The sequence below is a fragment of the Sturnira hondurensis genome, unplaced genomic scaffold (genome assembly GCF_014824575.4).
Source record: "Sturnira hondurensis isolate 20B ecotype Veracruz unplaced genomic scaffold, ASM1482457v3 Scaffold0001221, whole genome shotgun sequence".
NCBI classification, from domain to species: Eukaryota; Metazoa; Chordata; class Mammalia; order Chiroptera; family Phyllostomidae; genus Sturnira; species Sturnira hondurensis.
The window spans coordinates 219,320-238,017 of NW_028073852.1; the positions used below are offsets into that span (position 1 = coordinate 219,320).

Sequence of the window (18,698 nt, forward strand, 5' to 3'; positions counted from 1 at the left end):
ACCAAGATCCCAGCGTTAGCGCAGCTCCAGCCAGAGTCACCTGCGGAGCACGCGGCTGGGCCCTAGGGCAGCTGATAGCCTCTCAGATGCCTTAGCACAAGGTCTCAGGTAGAAGCAGTGAGCACACACAGGGCTGAGAGGGGACAGGAGGCGGTGATGGGGGACAGGGGCAGAGGAAACAGAGGACTGGGTGAGGAGGGGAACGCAGGGAGGAGGGAAGCTTGAGCTTAGAGAGGGGCACAAAGGTCCCTGCAACTGAGCTGCCCAAGGGTGGCCCCATGTCCTGGGAGCAGACAGAGGGGGACAGCCAGGACCCCAGCTGGAGCAGGCACTGGGGCACAAGGGCTCGAATCTGAAAAGTGGCCCCTCCCTAAGCCTCACCTAGGAATAGCTGTCCTCAGCAGGCCTGAGCCCTGACGGAGGAGGATGCCTGGGCATGAGCTGTGGGGTGGGGAGGAAACTCACATGGGAGCCTCAATCAGCTCTGGCTGGTCCCTCCCCAGGAGAAGCGTCAGGTCCATCAGACTGGTCATAGCAGCCTCTCGGACCCTGCAGGGGGAGATGGCGTGAGCACAGGCTTCCCGGCAGCTGCGCCCTCAGCCCGGGGGGTTTCAGGGACTGCACAGGCAGCCAGCGGCCTGGCCTGCCCTCTAGGAGTGTTTGAACCCACGAAAGGTCCGTCTGGTCCGTCAAGGGTGTGACCTGCACATAGCCAGGTCCCAGCTCACTGTCACCACTGCTCTTGTAGCAGCCGCACCGATTTCCCCGAGAACTGCGAAACGCAAAACATGCCCACACTAGGAAGCTCTCTCCCAGCAGAAAAACTCTGAGGGCTTTCTGGCTTTGCCTGTTTCTGCTGCCCAGCAGGTGTCCAGACCAGGAAGGCTCTGTCCACTATGAAGCTCCCAGGCAAGGAAAGAACAAGCTCTGAGACAATTTGAAGAGCTAAGCCCACACTGTGACTGGCCTAACTCTTGAGTGAAAGAAGCAGTTTAAACTTGGGACTCAAATTTACTCAACCCGAATAGGACACAGCTGTGCCGCAAGGATCACAGACACAACGGGCTAGTGTCTCCAGGGCCAGCAGGTCCCACAGGCCTGGGGCACCCACCCTCCCTCCAAGCAGTGAACGCTGCCCATCAGGAAGACAGCCTGTGCTGTTCCAACTGGAGAGGGCGGTGCTGGCATGGGCCTCAGCGGTGGGAGGCCTGGCGAGTGTGGCACTGAGTGCAGGCACGGGGTGCTCAGAGGTGCGGGGCAGACTCGGGCCAGGGAGTGGCTGACAGGAGCGGGAGGGATCCAGACACCAGGGTGTGGCCACCAACCAGTCCTCCTGCTCAGGACAGGGACTGCAGGGGTGTCAGGCAGCAGGCAGAGGGCTCCCCCGGGAGCCCCTACCCCTGTGGGCACAGCACTCCCAGGGAAAGGCTGCCCACACCCCCCGGGCCCTGCCAGCTCCTGACCGGCTGAGCACAGGGTGGCCGGCAGCTGGGCACACGGCAACCTGCCCAGGCAGTCGGCCTGGCATAAGGAGACCTACCACCTGCTCAAAGGAAATTACATGACCCAGAGCCTCTACGCTTTTGAACAGCTTCAGAACTCAGTTAAAGATCAAATGTTTACAAACAAAGACCAAGTGCCAATGTGGTAAGACGCGACCACAGAAATCAACCCACAGGTCACAGATGTTAGAGCGCGTGGGCGGGGTCTTTCAAAATCAACCACGAGGAAGGTGCTGACAAAGAAAAAGAAAATGGTGGAAAAGTAATGAAAAAGAGACGAGACTTTCTACAATCAGAATCTCTGAAAAAGGACCGCAGACCAACCACCACCGAGACGAAGAATTCACAGGAGACCCTGCACAGGTGCAGCAGGCCTGGCCTCTGGAGCTGCCGGGACCCCGGAAGGGGGACCCCCAGGGGGGACCCACCGTCCTTCTGTCGGAGCTGTGAGGGGCCGCCCCGCCTTACCACGCGCCCACATCCCCACGGCTGTCAGTGGTGTAGTCGCGCAGGCAGGCCAGCAGCGTGTGGTAGATCTGGGTGACGTTCCCGCGGCACACCACCTCGTCCGGGGCCCCTTCTGCTCTCACGCCGACAGTCTGGCAAACCCTGAAATCAGACGTGTGAAGGAGCTCGTGTCTGCCGGGGAGTCCTGTCTGACCTCCCGTGTTCGTGCTGTTCCGACCCGACGTGTCCCTCCTCGTAGGACACACTCAGAACAGACCAGCAACTCAGAGGGAGGCTCGGAAACCCAGAGCTCGCCTCGCCGGTGCCACGCTGTCCTCCGGAATCCCACTTCCCTGTGTCTGCAGCTTGAAGGCACACGGGGAGGCCCTGTGCTGGGCCCTCCTGGCTCTTCACCTGGGCAGAAGGGGACGGCTCCACACAGCCGGGCCTCCAGCGTGGGTGGGACAGGACAGCACGCCGGGCGTGTGTGAGTCTGTGAGTGAGGCCCAGAGACTCTGCATGCGTCCTGTCCTGCCCTTGGCAGTTGGCAGCCTTTGAAGGGCTGCAGTTTCCTAAAGCGAAGAAGTGCTTACACCACAGGCTTAATGTTCCCTATGACGACGACAAAACTGTCAGTGAGCCTCTGAGTTGGGACTGTTCTCTATCAACCCTCTGAAAAGAAACTAGGAAGTGAAAAGTAATCTTTGCTTCTAAGCAGATGTGTCACCTGAGACCAAACTTCTCATGCCAGCCATGGGCACCCCCAAGCATGGGGATGGTGGCATCTGGGAGCAGTGCCTCGGGGAGGAGAGCAGGTGGGACTCACTTGGCGATGGCCTTCAAGGCATCCCGCCTGGACTCTGCAAAGCTCACGTTCTCCGGGGAAATGTGGGTGACGGCTCCTAACCCCGCTAGAACCTGAAAAGCAACCACCAGTCACCCACAGACCAGCGGCTGCGGGACAGGTGTACTTTCCACGCAGGCGGGGGACTTGGCCCTGGGGGCTGTGCTGCTGTGTCTGCCACAGGGGTCGCCTCCAGCCCTCCCACTGTAGGGGCCCTGCCCTGTTCTGTCCCATTGCCTACAGCCAGCACCTATGACAAATGCATCAGCTCCTGTAACTTGATCTGTGACTGCTTGAAAGGACAGTTCAGTCCTAAGTCTGGTGTATCAACTGGGTTAGCCTCGGGGTGTGGTGTGGTGGACCCCAAGGCACACTGGGCAGGGGAAGACGACAAGTGAGGGACGTGCCCGGGCAGTGGCGGTGTGGGTGTCTGGGAGGTGGTCAGCAGGATGCTCTGACTGGGGGGAAAGGGGACACAGGAGCTTGGTGACCGAGGCCAGCAGGGTCTGGCAGGACATGCCTGACCAGTGGCAATGGGTACCCTCTCTTGCAGGGAGCTCAGGACCAAGTCAGGGCGCCCATGCAGAGCTCGCAGCACACGTTTCAGGGTGACCCCGAGGAGGCCAGTCAAGAGGAGAAAGGGAGGTGGGGAGGAGCACACTGGCGTCCATTCCTGCCTGTGTGCAGCCTGGGATACAGGCGACAGAGCAGGAGATGTGAACCCGGTTCACGGTGAGGCTGGAAGAAGCCTCTGGCATCCCTGACCTTTGCTCTCAGCAAGGGTGGGTGGCACAGGAAACATCTTCAGTCCTTCCCCGTCACAGACAGCGAGGACAGATGGCTGTAGGCAAAGCTCCGCACCCCGAGGGACCGTCTCCAGGGGGCTCTGCCATCTGAATGCACGTTCGGCCTCAGGACAGGCGTCTCTGCCTGGACCAGAGGTCTGCCTTCCTCTGTCCCGAGCCACCACCACCTTGAAGGTGAGGCACCTCACAAGCACCATTCTGACCAGTCACGTCCTTCCGAGGCCAGTGGAGACCTCCCCGTAGCCCGTGAGAAGCAGGGACTGCCTCAGGCTAGCCTGCTTCCAGGGAGGAGCTCCCAGGGTGGAAAGGGCAGCTGGGGCAAGGACTCTGAACCACTCCCAGCGCCCTTTGACTTTGGCCATGGGCAGGGCCAGCACTTGGAAATGATGCAAGCGCAGTTTCTACACCAAAGAATGGCTTCCCCTCCTAACAACTGGAGTTCGGCTTTCACAGAGAGTGTGAGAACCCCTGTCGCCCTTCTCACAGCCCCAGGGGCTGGTGTTCAGGGGCTCCTTCCCAACCACGCACACAGAGGGGGGTTTACTGACGGGTCACCCCCGCCCACCCCTCGTGTGCGTGGCCTCACATAGGCAACCCAGGCCTGCCCACGGCACCCCACACGGATGCCCCTTCCGAGCCCGCACAGCCTCACCTGCTGGAGCCTGCCTCGCAGAAGGAAGCTGGGCAGGGCCCCCAAGGCCAGCGAGAAGCCGCAGCGCGTCATCTCCTCCGGGCTCTGCAGCTCGGCGAGACACTGCTCTACCAGGCCCTCTGCAGAGAAGCGACAAGATGACCCACTGCTGTCCCTGCCTGCCTTCCACACTCTTCCTGAGCATTCCAGAGACAGAATCGATCAGTGTCCAAAGAAAGGAGGAACCGCTGCAGGCTTCAAAAGCAGATGTGTTTTCAAAGTGGTAAGAATCAAAATGGATTTAAGGAAAGGATTGTTATTAGGTGGCTTCAAGGTGTCGTAAGCAATGGCAACAAATGTTTTCACTCTGGAAATAAGTCCAATAGGGTTTCATGAACAACAGACACAGCCACGGCTCTCACCGTCTGTTCACCAGGAATACAAATGCCTACCAGGCAGACACCGCCTTGCTCAGCAAGGGGAGCAGACCCAGTGCCACACCAGACCCAGCAGGGCGCAGGGTCGGGCTGAGAGTGGGCAGTGGGGAGCCCATGCCTCCCAAGATGGGAAAAGCTGTCATCAGAACTGGACAAAGGGTCAAAGGGAGAAATGGGAAAGGTCCCTGACGTTCAGGGCACAGCAAAGGGCTTGAGGCAGGCAGTGAGTGGCCAGACCTGCTCTGTACACAGGCAGCTTGAGGGACAGGGCGGCGGGACCCGTGCTCTGCCCCACCCGCTGTGGTCAGAGATGGCGGCTGTTCTGGAACGTCTCCACACAAATCTCCACACTGTGTCCCGTGTGTCCTCGCCCATCTGGACAGAACTCGGCGCGACCAGGGCCCCAGTTGTACGAACGCTACACTGACCCTCCCCTCCTCCTTGCACATCACTGCTCCTGTCCCCACTCAGAGCCCTGTGACACCGCACCCTTTTCTAGGCAAGCACTGAAACGTGGCCTTATCCCTATCTTTAAAAATAGACTGCAAAATAGCGTGACTATCTCTTTAAGTAAAATACCTGTGCAAAGGGATATAGGAAAATACTCCTTTGGAAAATCTGTCAGAATATCGAGTTATGGAATGTTGTCCTGTCTTTGGAAACGATCAGAAAGTCTGTTGCATACGTGACTTTACACACTCATGACCGCCTGAAATGCCACACGTGTGGGAGGGGACCGATGCCTGTTCTCTAAGTTACAGGAAGGAACGCCACAGGCGACAGAGAACGGCTACAGAGCTTTCTGATGTGCAGATAACCCTTGTGGAGGGGGCCCGGCAAAGGGCATCATGCGGAGGCTTCTGGAAACACCCGATGCTGGCTGTGCAGTGCAGCAGCACGCTCACTGTCCTGTGAGGAGGAAAGAGCCCACAGGGCACATGAAAATTCTAAAAACAAGTTCAACCAGGAAGAATAAAAGCGATGATGTAACCCGGGCTGAACACCAAGCGTGAAGCGGGCGGTCCTGGGGCAGCAGAGGCAGACAGTTCTGAGCTGACAACCCAAGACACAAGTGCCAGGAAGACGCCACCACACAATGCACGTGACGGTGCTGAAGACCGAACAGTGGAGACGAAGGAAGACAATGGACAGACAGGAAGAGGACCAAATACAAGGGGGAAACAGGTCTACTTGAAGACATGTGAGGCACTGCCCACTCCATGTACCCGGGCCCTCCAGAGCACAGGCAGGAGAGAGTTCACTTAAAAATGCAGCTTCAGCCAACGCTGCTGAAGGAAGGGACTCCGCACATTCCATGGCAGCGCTGTGTCCTGGGAAAGCCAAGATCGAGGCAGGGCCAGGGGAAGCCGCTTGTTCCGAGGGGAACAGACGCTGCTCTGTGCTGCTGCACCAACCTGTGGGTCGGAGCGTGGGCCAGCAGGGCGGGGGCGGGGGGTGGACACCGGGTCCCTGGGCCGAGCCCCTAGATCGGAANCAACCTGTGGGTCGGAGCGTGGGCCAGCAGGGCGGGGGCGGGGGGTGGACACCGGGTCCCTGGGCCGAGCCCCTTGCCCCTCGCAGTCCCCCCTGCCCCCAGAGGATGTGAGGGTCGTCAGCCCAGCAGCCACTCACCGGGCCCAGCGCAGTCTGCCTCTCCGGGTCCCTCTGTGTAGTACTCGCTGCAGAGGGCAGCCAGGGCTGACACAGCCGCTTCCTGAAACAACGTGGGGCGTGAGCGGCCCCGCAGCCTCCCGAGCCCCCCAGGGGCAGCCCCCCAGGGGCAGCCGGGCTGTTCTGCAGTCAGGCCAGCGGCTCAGTGTGGGAAAAAACTAAGCTGCATCACTCCTTCCAGCACGTCTGCTTGTTGTCGTCCGTCAGGTAGTTATAACTTACCATTCTTGCAAATACTAATAAACTGAGTACAACACTTCATTTTTCTTCTATGCCATGCAAATTTTATGTCTTACAATGTAAACAGTTAATAATAAAATGGTATTTTTCTTTCCTAGCACAGGTCGTGAAAGAAAATGTACATGTAACACACCCAGACAGGATGTAGGCAAGGACCCTGGGCAGGCTGTATGGGGGAGTTGGGGGCCCAGTGGCCCCAGTAACAGGAAGCCCAGCAGAGCCACACAAGCAGGACGGAGGATGGGAGGAGACAGGGACTTAGGGAAACCTGCCATGATCACAGAGCCAAGAGCAAACGCTGCGTTCATGAGCCGTCTCCACTTTCCAGATGAGGAGCAGCCAGAGAGGCTTGGGGCCAGGCAGGAGGGCCGTGGGCACACGGAGGGGCCTCAGCTCGGGCATCACGCCCGGAGGCCACCTGCACCCATGCCTACAGCCGACAGCACCAGTACCAGGGCTGGTATGAACCAATCGTGGGCATCTTCTGAAAAGGAAAATCTGTGGCAACGGTCCTGATGCCCTCACACTCGGCCAAGAAAACTGTACTTAAAGTCTACACGAGGACAAAATTACTTTTAAAAAAAGTATGTTGAAGAAGCCTCCTGCTGACCCAGCAGAGATGCTGAGATGCCCAGGAGGCAGAGACTTCCACTCTCGTCTCTCCGTCCTCAGCCTCAGAGCTGAGTCCCTGAGTGCCCCGGCTCTGCTGTCCCCATCACCTGTCCCCACTGTGCCCCCACACATGCTTTCCAGAAACGACCCACCCCACAGGAGGAGCACGGTGGGACTCCAGCTGCAGCTTGGTCACCTGCGTGTAACATCACACACACAGCGTGTAACATCACACACGCAGCGTGTAACATCACACACGCAGCGTGTAACATCACACACGCAGCTTCCAACCCCGAGAGCCCCCGATGCAAGAGGAAGCAGACTTCGGGGTGTGAGGCTCGGGAGAGCACAACACCGGAAAGAGCAGTCTAAAAGCTTCACGTGTCCCAGTCCCCCGTCACCGAGTCACTTTTCCTGGTTATAGATTACATGCCATCTGGAAGGCCAAGTACAGTGACGGTCCTGATCACATGGGTGTGACCCATATGCAGTCTTTGAAACAAATACTAAAAAAATAACGTCACTTTCAATACAACACAGCAAGTGGAAAAATCTTGCCTACCACACCTTGATCTGTTGTCTAGAGTGACTTGAAATATGGTGGAGATGCCTCAAAGTGTCCTTTATCAGCCACTGCCAACCATCTGTCGGAGAAACAGAACCCTTTACCAGATAACTGGTGAGACTATTAGATGAAATGAAAGTCAACAACAAACAGTCTTCTGCCTCTTAAATCAAAGTAGGTGGTCAACACTGAGGTGAGTCTGGAGAAAACTGGAACCCTCTCCAGGCTGTACAAACTCCGAGGACTGCGGGCTCAAGACACAATGGGAGCCCTGGCTGGTGTGGCTCAGTGGACTGAGCGCTGGCCTGCGAACCAAAAGGTCGCCAGTTCAATCCCCAATCTAGGTAGGGCACATGCCTGGGTTGTGGGCTAGATCCCCGGTAGGGGGTGTACGAGAGGCAACCACACACTGATGTTTCTCTTCCTGTCTTTCTCCCTTCCCCTCTCTAAAACTAAAATTTTTAAAAAATCTTTTTTAAAAAAGGAAAACTTTTTGCTCTTGAATGACATCTGCAAGCTTCAAGTGGTCTTTTCCTGTGCCTGTCCCTCAACCCCCAAATCCCCATCGATAAAAACCCAAACATCCAACTCAGTGAGATCCCACACTTGGCAGTGAGGCTGAATCTACAGTTTTCTGAGGCTGCAGCGCACACAGCGCGGTGCAGGCGCAGCCCGTCCCCACTGGCTGTGGCTGGTGTGTGTGTGTGTGTCCCGGACAGGCTGGGCTGCACAGGGCCTGTCCACTGCACACAGGAGCAGCCTCTCACCTCAGCACCAGGGGTTGGGTGGCAGATGCCTGTCACTGACAACAGGTTCTTGTGGCCACTTAAAGACCAGGCATCCCAATGTCATGAAACTTTATCATCCATCCAATGAAAAAAAAGGTTCATTTTTACTCCTCAGTTTGCGGAAGCTCTGGAAGAAAATGCACGTCAGTCACTGAAGAGAAGCACTTACCAAGCACGGCATCACCTCTGAAGGGCATTCTGGAATGGGACAGCTTTTCTATGAGGACACACACTAGGAAAAAAGAAGATAAAGGCAACCTCGCTTCTCCCGAAGCAGCCGCTGCGGCGCCCACCTTGCTGAGCCCGCGTCTTGCACCTCAGGGTGGGGACGGGGTGGCCACCCCCACCATCAGGCAGGGAGTTGTCCTTGCCGATCGCTCCCACCCTGGCGCTGGGGGCGCGTCTGCCATATCAGGACCTGCGAGCCCCACCTCGCCCACTCTCCTCCCTGGGTGGGAGGCTCACCTGGCCCCGAGCCTGGCACCTGTGAAAGCCTACCAGACAAGGGGAGGAGACCTGGGTTTTCTAGGTTTAGCTGAAAAGGCGTCAGGAAATCTATATCCTTGCATGTTGGCCTCGTGTGAGTCCCTTGCAAATACTTAAAAATAATCTGAGAAACTATTCTTTGCTCTACGGTTAAAGTAAATGTTGGTGAAGAGGCCAAGGCAGCCGTGTCCCACTCTTCTGTGATACACAGGAGTCCCTGCCCACCCCCACCTCCCGGCGGCCACCGGCCCCGCAGCCGCACACATACAGCAAAGCCCACAGGAGCCGGAAACCAGGGCCTCCAGGGAACGTGGGGCATGACGGAGAAGCGCTGCCACCCGCGGGTGCAAAGGCCCAGCTGGCCAGTGCTAAGAGTGACATCACCTCCCCTCCCCAACGGGCCCACCAGCCACAGCCTCAGTTGCTCTGACCTACCTGCTTGTCTCATGAGCTCTCCTCCCAGACCCCTGAAATTGAACAAAAACATCCAGAGTTAAAATCCCTTATATGTAAAACAACCAGAAAGGTCCTCGCCAAGTAACTTCGGGCTCCAAAAGTTAAGGTGTCGATGAACAGCATGAGTCACTGCAAGGAGGAGACACCTTTGAGGGCAGGCGCTCGTGAGGTCTTCAGGACACGCCAGCGACTGCGCAGTGTCTGCTAGAACATGCTGTTCACTGCTTCACACAAAAGCCTTACTCATCAACCAGGACTTCTGTGAATTCCATCCTCTTGAAGTCAGGCAAGACCCACTCTGAAAAGGGCGACTCTCCTTTTTTCAGTTCCAGCAGACACTCGATATTATTTTATAGTGGTTTCACTTACAGAAAACTACCTTTTCACAGGAAGAAGTGAGGAACTGTCCTGCAGCCATCCTCCCCCAGCTGCCTGCGCCCTCCCCGGTGCCACCGTGACTTTCGGCTCTCACTGCGCAGCTCGGTCCTCACTGGTGTGACTCACACCAGACGGTCACACAGAGCCAGTGCCAATCAGAGTCCAACCTGTACTTAAAAACTGAGGGAATTTAAAACGCCAGGAGGTCCTATCATCTAGCCCGAGGGAGCACCCACTTACGCGCCGTCGGTGGGCAACACCGTTTTGCTTGCTCTCACAATTACACCTGATTAACATCTGGTGCTGATAGCAGGAAATTGGTGAACATGACTATAAGAAACAGTAAGACAAGAAATCAATTTCTGAGACCTTGGCTCCTGATTCAGATAAAGTAACAGAATCCAGATTTGCCTCCTGCCTGAAACAATTAGAAAACTAGAGGAAACAAAGTTTCAGACACTGGAAACCGAGGACCGCGCCAGGCGCAGAGCTGGGCATGCAGGAAGCCCCAGGGAGGGCCGTCCTGCTGAGCCGAGGAGGCCAGGCCGGGCCGGGGCAGCAAGAGCAGCACGGAGACCGCGCCAGGGCTCTGCAGGGGGTCTCCTCGAGCTGGGGCAGATCATGAGCTGCACAAGCGAGACAAAGAGCTACCTGAACCCGAGAGGAAAACTCCTGGGAGGAGGCGGCGGGACACTTCCAGGAACCATATGGGCTGGGAAGGGCCTGGTGGCACACGAGCATCGGCAGGGCCCGCAGCCAGGACTGGCTGGTAGTTGGTGAGCTTGTCCTGGACCTGCTACAGGCTTCGAAAGGGCCAACTGATCCCGACCGACACAGTGCCCACCAACAGCAGCACCACCACGGTCAAGAGAAACGGAACAAAACCCAGTTCCAGTGAGGAAGGCCTCACAAAGCTTGGCATCCAACTAAGACTCACCAGGCAACTGCAAGAAAAATGATGGACACACGCAGATCCACAACCGCCCGACCAGCAAAGCGAGCACATGAGGTCGGTAACGCGGCTTTAGACTCTCCGCACGTCCCAGAAGGGAAGGGAAACACAGGCACCAGGAGGGGACACTGCAGGTGTATAGGAGACAAGTGCAACTTCAACACACACACACCCCACCCCCCACCCCCCGGGAAGCAGAACTGCACTGAATGCGACGGAAGTGGGAGAAAAACCCAAATAACACCCAGGGGAGCGGCAAGCAAATCTTGCCACCGAGAAACTCTCCAGGACTGAGGGCGTCATGTCACCGTGGAGGAGCTGCTGCAAAGAGGCACCTGTGGGCAGGGGACGGCACGGGCAAGGCAGGGGACGACAGCCATGCTGCTGGGTGACGACGCCCAGAGAAAGGAAGGAGCCAGGGGCCTGCCGGGACACGCTAGAAGAGGGAGCCAAGGAGAGGGGGCAGTGGTTCCTTCCCCACAAATTCCAGGTGACAAGTGTAGAAAGGAGGAGGAGCTCTGGCCTCTGAATGACCAATGGTCAAGGCAAGGAGACAGGTGTTGGAAATCGGGGTCGCGCGCATCTCGAAGCCAACCCACTCCCCAGTTCACTCACTGTGGGGGGTGCACCTGGCTCTGCCCCCTGACCACGTGGAGCCCACCCCTGAACCCAGGACTCAGATTCAGCACTACCCCTGCGGGGGAACCGCGCTGGCAGGCCTGCTCTGGGGGCAGCACAAGTGGCCACAGCAGCCAGGCCACAGGTTCGCCAGAGCCGGCCCTGGGGAGCGACCCAGAAGAGCCAGAACGCGAGACATGACTGAAGACAACTGCCCTGGACTCCGACCGAGAGGGCGTCATGAGAAAGGAGAAGGGCGAGGGCCGAACACCACCCAACACCGCACAGGAGCTACAGCCGCTGCCAGCTCCGCGGTGAAGGCTACAGAGGAAACAACGCAGGCACCCGAGTTCACACCTACTCTCCACGGGCAGTACCCACACCTCGGTGAGGAGGATAATGGTGCGTGGTTGGTGACCCGGGATGAGATCCCTGCTCCGCAGTAATGCATTCTCTCCAGCTCTGCAGAGGGAACAGAGGCCCACGACGTACTTTCCACAAAGAAAATCAAGTAATACGCCAACAGGGAGACACACTGGAAGAAATCAAGCGAATGCTCAAAATGCTAGTAACTGCTGAAGCTCGGCAAGGACCTGAGGGCACTTGCACTGTGGTCTCCGGCCGGGTCTCCCTGGAGGTGGTCACACACTCACCTTTCTACGCCGACCTCACTGACGGGTGTTATTCCCTATTTATCCTTGAGACCCATCACCCAGACAGAAAACTCACAAAGAGCCGACGTGCACTGAGTGTCTGTAAGGTGCCCTCAGACGCCTCTGCTTCCCAGGGAAGCTGCGGACCACGCTCGGGGGCATCTGTACCACGGCTCGCTGGTCTAGTGCGTTCAAGCCCTTTCACCACAAAGAAACATGGCTTTTACCAAGGGAAGTGAGTGACTTCTTTCCTGGTAGAACGGGGGAAAGGCTGGCAGTGTCCAAAGGCCTGGAGTGACCCGCCAAGCAACCCGACCCAGCGCCCTCCCCTGGGTGCAACAGCCGCAGCACAGGCCCCCCTCTCAGCCCCCAGGGAATGCCTGGACCCAGCCCAGGCCCCTCTGCACCAGGAGGCAGAGCCACACCCCCTCCCAGCCACAGAGGTCCTGCTTGGGCCCCATCAGGCTTCACCAGCTTCTCCGGGTGAGCAGTCCACTCACACACACATGGGGGGCAACCACTGTATGTCGCTCTGGAGACGTTGTACTGCAGGACACACAGACCTTGCCCCCACCCCACTGAAGGACAGCTACCAGACAACACCACGACAGAGCCCGTGACCTTGGGCACATCTGGCCATCACCAAGCAGAGACACAGGGTCTCAGACCCAACCGTGTCCCAGAGGTGCTGGCAGGGTGCTGGCGAGCGCTGCCCAAGCCTGCACACAGGGCAGTCTGCGAGGGGGCGGGTCTGGTCGTGAGTGGCACACAGGCGGCCCCTGAAATCTCACTGCTGACAGGCTGGTCCAGGACAGGGTCTAAGACAGGCTCTGCCTCGGAGAAGGGTCACGTCAGGCACATGCGCCCCCCTGGGGTCCGCTGAGCAGCATGCCGCTCCGAGGGAGGCTCCAGTGCGGGCACAGGACGGGTCTGCAGGTGCGCCGACACGCTCCGGGGAGGTCACGGACTCGGACCGGACGTGACTGCACAGAGTGTCCTGGACACAGAAATTCCTGACTGACAGCGGGTCCTGGCAGGCGGTCACGTCCTCGGCCTGCAGATTCCTCGACAAAGGTCAGTCTTTGCCTCCGGGGAGCCTGCTGTGGTCTCCCTCATCTGAGATGATGGATCTTGGACACTGGTCTCCCTCCCGGTGCATCTGAGGCAACGCACCTTGGAAACCTCCACACAGTGTCCTCTCCAGGCCCCTGAGGAGACCACGGAGCCCCTCGCTGTCCTCTCGGGGCCTCTGCCAGCTCCACACACAGTCACTGTCGTCAGCCGCCCGCACGGGTCCGTGTAGAAGTCTCTCCGCTGCACTCTCCACCCAGCCCCAGCGTTTCCCCGCGGTGCTTCCGCCCCTTGATCGACGATCCGTGGATTTCCCATGACCCTCCTTAGGTTGCCTCCGCGACCCCAAGGCATGAAATAAGCTGTAAAACGGTTCTTTTCCAGGGCACTTTGTCAGTCTGTGGAGAGTGTGCTTCCCAGCAGCTGTCGTCAGTTTGGCTGACGACAAATAAACTCACAACAACTCTCTGCAGGCCCCTGCGTCTCCAAGTGGACGCAGCTCCAGCAGAGCCCTGGTCCCTGCAAAGGCCCCGATCTCAGGAAAGCTGGAGGCGGGATGAGGCTAAGTTCATGACCCTGCTGTTATGTTAAAAAACCACCAGGAAAAATGAAAAGGCAGACCACCGACAGGAAGAACATTCTGGTGCACACTAAGTCTACGGAGCTCACCTGCAGAACGTATCAGACAGTGACGGCCCAGCAAACAGGCAGGTCAGGAGACCTGCCAACAAGCAGCAGTCAGAACCATCCTTTCTTGGGACAGGGCCGCTGCGGCGAAGGCCACTGGCCCCAGGGAAGGCCCACCAGCAGGTCGGCTCCCCCCTGGGGGGTGGCCCTGATGAGAGCGAGGGGCAGGAAACGTCGCCCTTTCTCAGTCTGAGAAGCAGAGCGGAGCCACGTGACCTGGCCTGTCACTCTTGGGTGCTCGCCCCAAAAGGAAACCACTCTTCCGCGCCAAGGCCCATGTCAGAGTTCACAGCAGCTCTCCCCCAAATGTCCACCCCCAGAGACCAGATGGACATACTGCCACACACCACCACACAGCAGTATGGGGGACACCCCCCCACACAACCGCAGGTCTCAGACATGATGCTCAGAGAGAGACCGACCCAAAGCCTACAGAACGATCCCACCTACGTGAGACTCGGAAACGACCGTGCTCCACGGCCGAAGAGCCGACCACGGGCAGCGAGGCCGAAGGGGTGTATCAGGAGGACGCGCCTGCCTTGCCGGATGGAGCTGCAGCCCCTCGAGCCTCTGCGGGGGACCCCACCGTCTCCACACTCCATCCAGGCGGCACTGCTGTGCTCCGGGTGAACCTCCACACGCTCGGCTGACCGACAGGGCAGAACCCTCACTTCCTTATGAGAAGCAACCGTGACCCCCAGTCCAATAAAAGGATGGAGAACAGACACTGCAGGACAGCGGACCGGGCGGCATTCGGCGCTGGCAGGGGCGAGCGGGCGAGCAGCGCGCCTGCTCGGTGAAACGCCAGCCTGAGCACTCTGGGTTGGGGGAGCTCACCTGTACAGCTGACGGGCACAGAGCTGAAAACAGAAGAAACAGGAAGTTATTGCCTTGCAGAAGTTACTTGGATTTCTAAAATAGGTAAGTGACGTCAGTGAGAAAACAGGACCCGGTGACTGTGTCCCAAGCTGGGCGGCCTCAAGGACAGGGCCCACCTCACTCTGCGAGCACCTCACTGAGTCCTCACGACAGCCTCACCCGAAGGGGAATCTCAGGCACTGGAGGCAGGTCTAACCAGGGTGCTGGTGACGCTTTTTCTACTAAGGAACTCAGAAGCCTCTCGTGCCCTCATCGCCGCAGCCCGGAACCCCCAGGAAGTGGGCTGTGGGCTCCCACACTGCACAGAGAAGGGCAGCCGCAGCCACAGGGCCACGGCGTCTGAAACTCTGCACTGCCTCCCAGCACCACTGGTCCCCGTGCCGTCCCAGCATCCTGGCACCTGGAGGTAACAGGCCAGACTCCACTGCAAAGTGAGAGCAAGCAGAGACTCATGGCCCAGCCAGGGTTACAGAGCAGGGTCAGACACACACAGATGGGAGTCTGCGGTCAAATGTGCACCATTATATAAAGAATAAAGTCAGCCCTGGCTGGTGTAGCTCAGTGGATTGAGCACAGGCCTGTGAACCAGAGGATCGTGGTTCAATTCCCAGTCGGGGCACATGCCTGGATTGCAGGCCAGTTCCCAGCAGTGGACACATGGGAGGCAACCATACATTGATGTTTCTCTCCCTCTCTCCTTCCCCTCTAAAGATAAATAAATAAAATCTTTTAAAAAAAGAATAAAAAGTCAATCTGGGACAACAAGCAGTGAAGCCATTTAAGGCCTGTCGCAAGTCTGGTGTCCGTAATACAGAGGCTCGTCCCTCACGGGGTCCAGTCCCTCTGAGCAGCTGAAACAGAAAACAGCCCTCCTCCCCAGAGCGGTGAGCACACAGACCCTGGACACCCACCACAAAGGCACAGCCAGGGACCCCGGGCCTGGCTGCACCAGCCCCACTGAGGGCTGGACGCTCTGCCCAGTGGCCACTGGCCACTTGAGAAGAGATGCTCTCCCTTCCACATAAACCCCACACGGCTGGTCTAGGGAGAGCAAGGACCGCCCCCCAGTCAACTGAGCCCACGCCGCCCATGGCCCCAGGGCTGCAGGGGTCGGGAGAGTCGAGGACGCACAGACCTGCTGGTGGATCTGCTTCAGGCCCTCCACCGCCGTCTCATCCAGGTAGTCGGTGACGGGCCTGCAGGAGTGCAAGCCCAGCATGTAAGACCCGAGCACCATGGGAGCGAGGACTCAGCAAGACCTGTCCTTGTTCAGGTGCTTCCCGCTCCCGCAAACTCCTGCGGAAGGTCCTCCTCTGAAGCAGGACCCACTCTGAGGAGGGGCCAGAGACCGAATGGGTAAATCTGGGACCCATGGGCAGGTGACAAGAGGAACAGTCCCTTTAGGGGACAAGGAGCAGCAGGCTCCCAACAGCTGGTGTGACCCTCGGAAGAGAGACTCGACCGGCTGTGGCTGAGGCCAGGCCCTGTGACAGGCAGGAGCTTGAGAGGCAGGCCCTTGACTGGGGCCTGGAACGCCAGTTCCAGGAGGGTTCCCCCCATCCCTCCCATCACGGGTAAGGGTCACTGTGCCAGAACCCTGCAACCAGGGGGTTACTGCTGGACCCTGGCTGTCTTCCAGAGGTGGGATTTGGGGGCCTGCAGGTGGAGCACAGCAGGTGACTGACCCCAGCAGAAACCTGGGCACATCTCCAGGACCCTCCTGGCAGACGGCTCCTCCCTCGGCACAGCCGGTGCTGGGGAGCAGGCGTCCTGCTGTGTGGGGGGGACCACCAACCCTCCCAGTGGACTCAGCCCCTCCTTATCACGCTGCCCCGGGGAATCACCTACTGACAGCAACGCAAATTAAAGTTTTTCTTGAACTGCAATTTAAGCAGCGGGTGACACTTTCCCGCTGTCCCTTGGGTGGGGCTTTTACTACAGAGGACAGGCAGTGGGCAAGAGAGGTAAGAGGACAAAGTGGAGCCTCCCCAACACCCTCGCGTGTGGGCCTGCTCACAGGCCCCGTGGCCACCTCCCTGCCCAGGCCTGCTCCCCACGGAGAAGGTTCTTAGAGGCAACTGGAAAGTCTACACTCTGGAGTTTTAAATCAGTACAAGGACAAAGGACACCGAGCACACGAGCTTCTCAGCGCCATCTCATCTCTGGAAATTGCTCCTTGCTCCTATAACCTCACTCACACCTCAGGACGCATGTGCTGACCTGGACACAGCCACAGGCCACATCCAGTGCAAAGGACACTGCGTGTCCCCCAAGGCCAAGGCCAACCCCCCACCCACAAAAAAAGAGTGACGCGCCGAGGGCTCGACGGTGGCTGGCATCATGGCGCCCCAGCAGACTCGCAGTCAGGAGCTGCGTGTTCGACCGTGTGCTACTGCACACTCAGGAGCCCACGGCAGAGTGCAGGCGTCACTGTGACGTGTGCAGGACCCCCTTTACTGTGGCACCTGCTACATAGCCATCCACGCATTCAGGGCCCTCATGGCCGACAGTGGCCCCATCTGGCCACATGCTCACGGACACCCCGAGGGAGAGGCATGTGGTCCATCAAAGGCCACAACTCACCAGAGGAGAGAGGACCAGTGACAAAGGCCATGGAATAAACTGTGGAGACTCTGGGGGTCAAGCTCTTTGGTTCAGTGGGAGGGTAAGGCGTCTCCTACCTGTCCTGCCGCACGGCCAGCGCGCACAGGCTGTGAGTGACTTCGGCGCAGGCGAGCACAGCCCCATGCCTCGTATGCAGGTCCGGGCTCCGTGTCATTGACAGCAGGCGTGGGAAAACTGCGAGGACAGGAGAGGAGATGTCCCAGGAGTGCACTCAGGACAATCTGGGAGGCTCAATGACTCGGGACCCAAAGGGAGAAACGCACCCAGGACTGAACCTGATGTCGCCAGCAGGCCCGTGTCCCTGGAACCCAGGCAAGTGCAGAGGAAGCTGACTAAGCTGCAGGACCCCCATCACATACGGCGCCACTGCGTCCCACAGCTGCTCAGAGCCGAGCCTGCCTCAGCCTCCTGTACTGTGGGACCTGAGGTGGTCGCAGGACCCACACAGCAGGCAGAGAAGGCGGGCGAGGCGCCACGTCCACCTGGGGACACCACAGCCCCGGAGCCTCAGCTTCCCTAAACACACAAGTGCAGCCCCGTGGAGGCCATGAAAGTGGACAGCGTCCGAGCCAAGAGAGCCCCCGCCCAGGCACGCCTGGGCGGCGGCTGCAGCGCCAGTGTTTGAGCCCCAGGGAGCCCTCACCCTGGGGCCCTGGGCGCTCCTGGGCTCGGGAGACAGGACCACGCTGAGCCCTCCTTTCAGGCGGCAAAGCTTATCGACTCCAGTGAGAAAGCGCCAGATCCTTGACACCATGGAGCTCAAAGGGCCCTCAAACCACTCTGGACCCCAGCGTGCCACTCGCGCAGGTGAGTAAAATCGGAAACTGCAAGGCAGGAGCTGTGGTCCGAGCACTGGCTGCTCTAATGAACTCCTGTGGGAACAGGTACAATTCCCAGCACGTGTGTGGTTCCCGTGCTGAGATCAGATGCTCATTTCTTCCCAGGGGACAGATGGGACGAGAGGGTGCTTCCCGTGACGACAGTGCAGTGTGGTCACTGTGGACGTGGACACGCCACCGGGGGCAGGACACAGGAAGGCACCCCCAGACGCTGCAGGCTGCCTGCCCCCAAGGCTGTGTGCCCCCCAGTGCCCCAGGAAGCAGCTCACATTTTAGGTTATCGCCTGGTGAGTTACTTCAGTTTGTTTTTTAAGTACGCATGGCATACACAACTCCATCCACTCCCTGCTGAGACCGGCACCCACACAGGGCGCAGCACGGAGCTCCCGGTGGGCGCGTGCCACGGCCCTCACAGCGTGGGTCCTGGGAGAGACCGTGGCAACTGGTCTGTACTCTGTCCCCAACTATTGGAAGAAGAAAAGCACGATTTTCCGCTCCCCCAGGCCTTGAA

At 58.7% G+C, this 18,698-nt stretch overlaps 1 protein-coding gene across 2 annotated transcripts in view; it reads right to left on the reverse strand.

The window, feature by feature from the left end:
* The window catches only part of TBCD (tubulin folding cofactor D), a 120,738-nt gene that overhangs the window by 11,822 nt on the left and 90,218 nt on the right, over window positions 1-18,698 (reverse strand). For both annotated transcript variants that reach the window (XM_037063601.1, XM_037063591.1), the window contains exons 20-30: window positions 17,405-17,522; window positions 15,859-15,919; window positions 14,682-14,704; window positions 9,465-9,496; window positions 8,713-8,775; window positions 7,758-7,834; window positions 6,300-6,381; window positions 4,252-4,370; window positions 2,776-2,867; window positions 1,971-2,111; window positions 466-549 (exon numbers count right to left, since the gene is read on the reverse strand). In XM_037063601.1, coding sequence (XP_036919496.1) covers window positions 466-549; window positions 1,971-2,111; window positions 2,776-2,867; window positions 4,252-4,370; window positions 6,300-6,381; window positions 7,758-7,834; window positions 8,713-8,775; window positions 9,465-9,496; window positions 14,682-14,704; window positions 15,859-15,919; window positions 17,405-17,522 — 892 coding nt within the window. The remainder of the gene's footprint in view (window positions 1-465; window positions 550-1,970; window positions 2,112-2,775; window positions 2,868-4,251; window positions 4,371-6,299; window positions 6,382-7,757; window positions 7,835-8,712; window positions 8,776-9,464; window positions 9,497-14,681; window positions 14,705-15,858; window positions 15,920-17,404; window positions 17,523-18,698) is intronic.